At 39.6% G+C, this 1,647-nt stretch overlaps 1 protein-coding gene across 1 annotated transcript; it reads left to right on the forward strand.

Annotated features, from left to right (window-relative positions):
- Window positions 1-491: 491 nt before the first annotated feature.
- On the forward strand, window positions 492-1,427 carry LOC104983259 (olfactory receptor 6C3-like). Its single transcript, XM_010832692.1, has one exon. It carries the CDS (start codon window positions 492-494, stop codon window positions 1,425-1,427), a length of 936 nt encoding a protein of 311 aa, XP_010830994.1.
- The last annotated feature ends 220 nt before the right edge of the window (window positions 1,428-1,647 follow it).

Below are 1,647 nucleotides of genomic sequence, written 5' to 3' on the forward strand. Positions count from 1 at the left end.
AATGAGAGTATTATATAAAGCACAAATCATGTATATGTTTTAATATATAATGAAAGTAAGTTAAAAAAATGACAGCATGAATTAGAGATAATGTTTTAGAATTGTATTAATGATGATGACATTGATTATAATAAATTATATCTTTCATCTCTTCCCTTTTAATACACTTTTCACCTGCAGCTGCTGCTAAGTCGCTTCAGTCGTGTCCGACTCTGTGCAACCCCACAGACCGCAGCCCACCAGGCTCCCCGGTCCCAGGGGTTGTCTAAGCAAGAACACTGGAGTTGGTTGCCATTTCCTTCTCCAATGCATGAAAGTGAAAAATGAAAGTGAAGTCGCTCAGTCGTGTCCAACTCCTAGCGACCTCATGGACTGCAGTCTACCAGGCTCTGCCGCCCATGAGATTTTCCAGGCAAGAGTACTGAAGTGGGTTGTCATTGCCTTCTCCGACTTTTCACCTAAATATATTTAAAAGAAGAAGAGAGAGAGAAATGAACCACACTGTGATCACAGAGTTTGTCCTTCTAGGCCTTTCTGATGATCCTGAGCTTCAGATTGTGATTTTCCTCTTTTTATTAATCACATATGTATTAAGTGTCACTGGAAACCTGACTATTATCACCCTAACCTGGGTGGACTTCCATCTCCAGACACCAATGTACTTCTTCCTCCGAAACTTCTCTTTCTTAGAAATCTCCTTTACTACTGTGTGCATCCCTAGATTTCTGGGGGCAATTATCACCAGGGACAAGACTATTTCTTACAACAATTGTGCAGCCCAACTATTTTTCTCTATTTTCATGGGGGTGACTGAATTTTACATTCTAACTGCCATGTCCTATGACCGCTATGTTGCCATCTGCAAGCCCCTGCATTACACAACCATCATGAGCAGGAAACTCTGCAGCCTGCTTGTGCTCTGTGCATGGCTCAGTGGGTTTCTGACCATTTTCCCACCCCTTATGCTTCTCCTCCAGCTGGATTACTGTGCTTCCAATGTCATTGATCACTTTTTGTGTGACTATTTTCCCCTTTTACAATTGTCTTGTTCAGATACATGGCTCCTAGAAGTAATGGGTTTTTACTTTGCTTTGGTTAGTTTGCTGTTCACTTTGGCACTGGTGATTTTGTCTTATATGTACATTGTCAAGACTATTTTGAGAATCCCATCTGCCAGTCAGAGAAAAAAGGCCTTCTCCACTTGTTCCTCTCACATGATTGTCATCTTCATCTCCTATGGAAGCTGTATATTCATGTATGCTAATCCCTCGGCCAAAGAAAAGGCATCATTGACAAAAGGGGTAGCTATTCTCAATACCTCTGTGGCCCCCATGCTGAACCCCTTCATCTACACCTTGAGAAACCAGCAAGTAAAACAAGCTTTCAAAGACATGGTCTATAAAGCAGTGTTTTGTGCTAATAAATGATTTTTTGGGGGGTCAAAAACACTTTAAAGAACAATTAGGTTAAATTTTTAAATTTCTAAATATCTGTATAACTCTGCTTGCAGTTTATATCCTTTTACCAGGCCACATGACTGCTAATATATACTTTTTCAGTCTATTTCTTCCATTTCTCCAGCCATTGTTTATTGACATTTAAAGTATAGTAAAAGTTAAATATCCTATAGCATATTCTAGAATAGAA

This window comes from Bison bison, unplaced genomic scaffold (genome assembly GCF_000754665.1).
Source record: "Bison bison bison isolate TAMUID 2011002044 unplaced genomic scaffold, Bison_UMD1.0 scf7180017862134, whole genome shotgun sequence".
In the NCBI taxonomy this organism is placed as follows: Eukaryota; Metazoa; Chordata; class Mammalia; order Artiodactyla; family Bovidae; genus Bison; species Bison bison.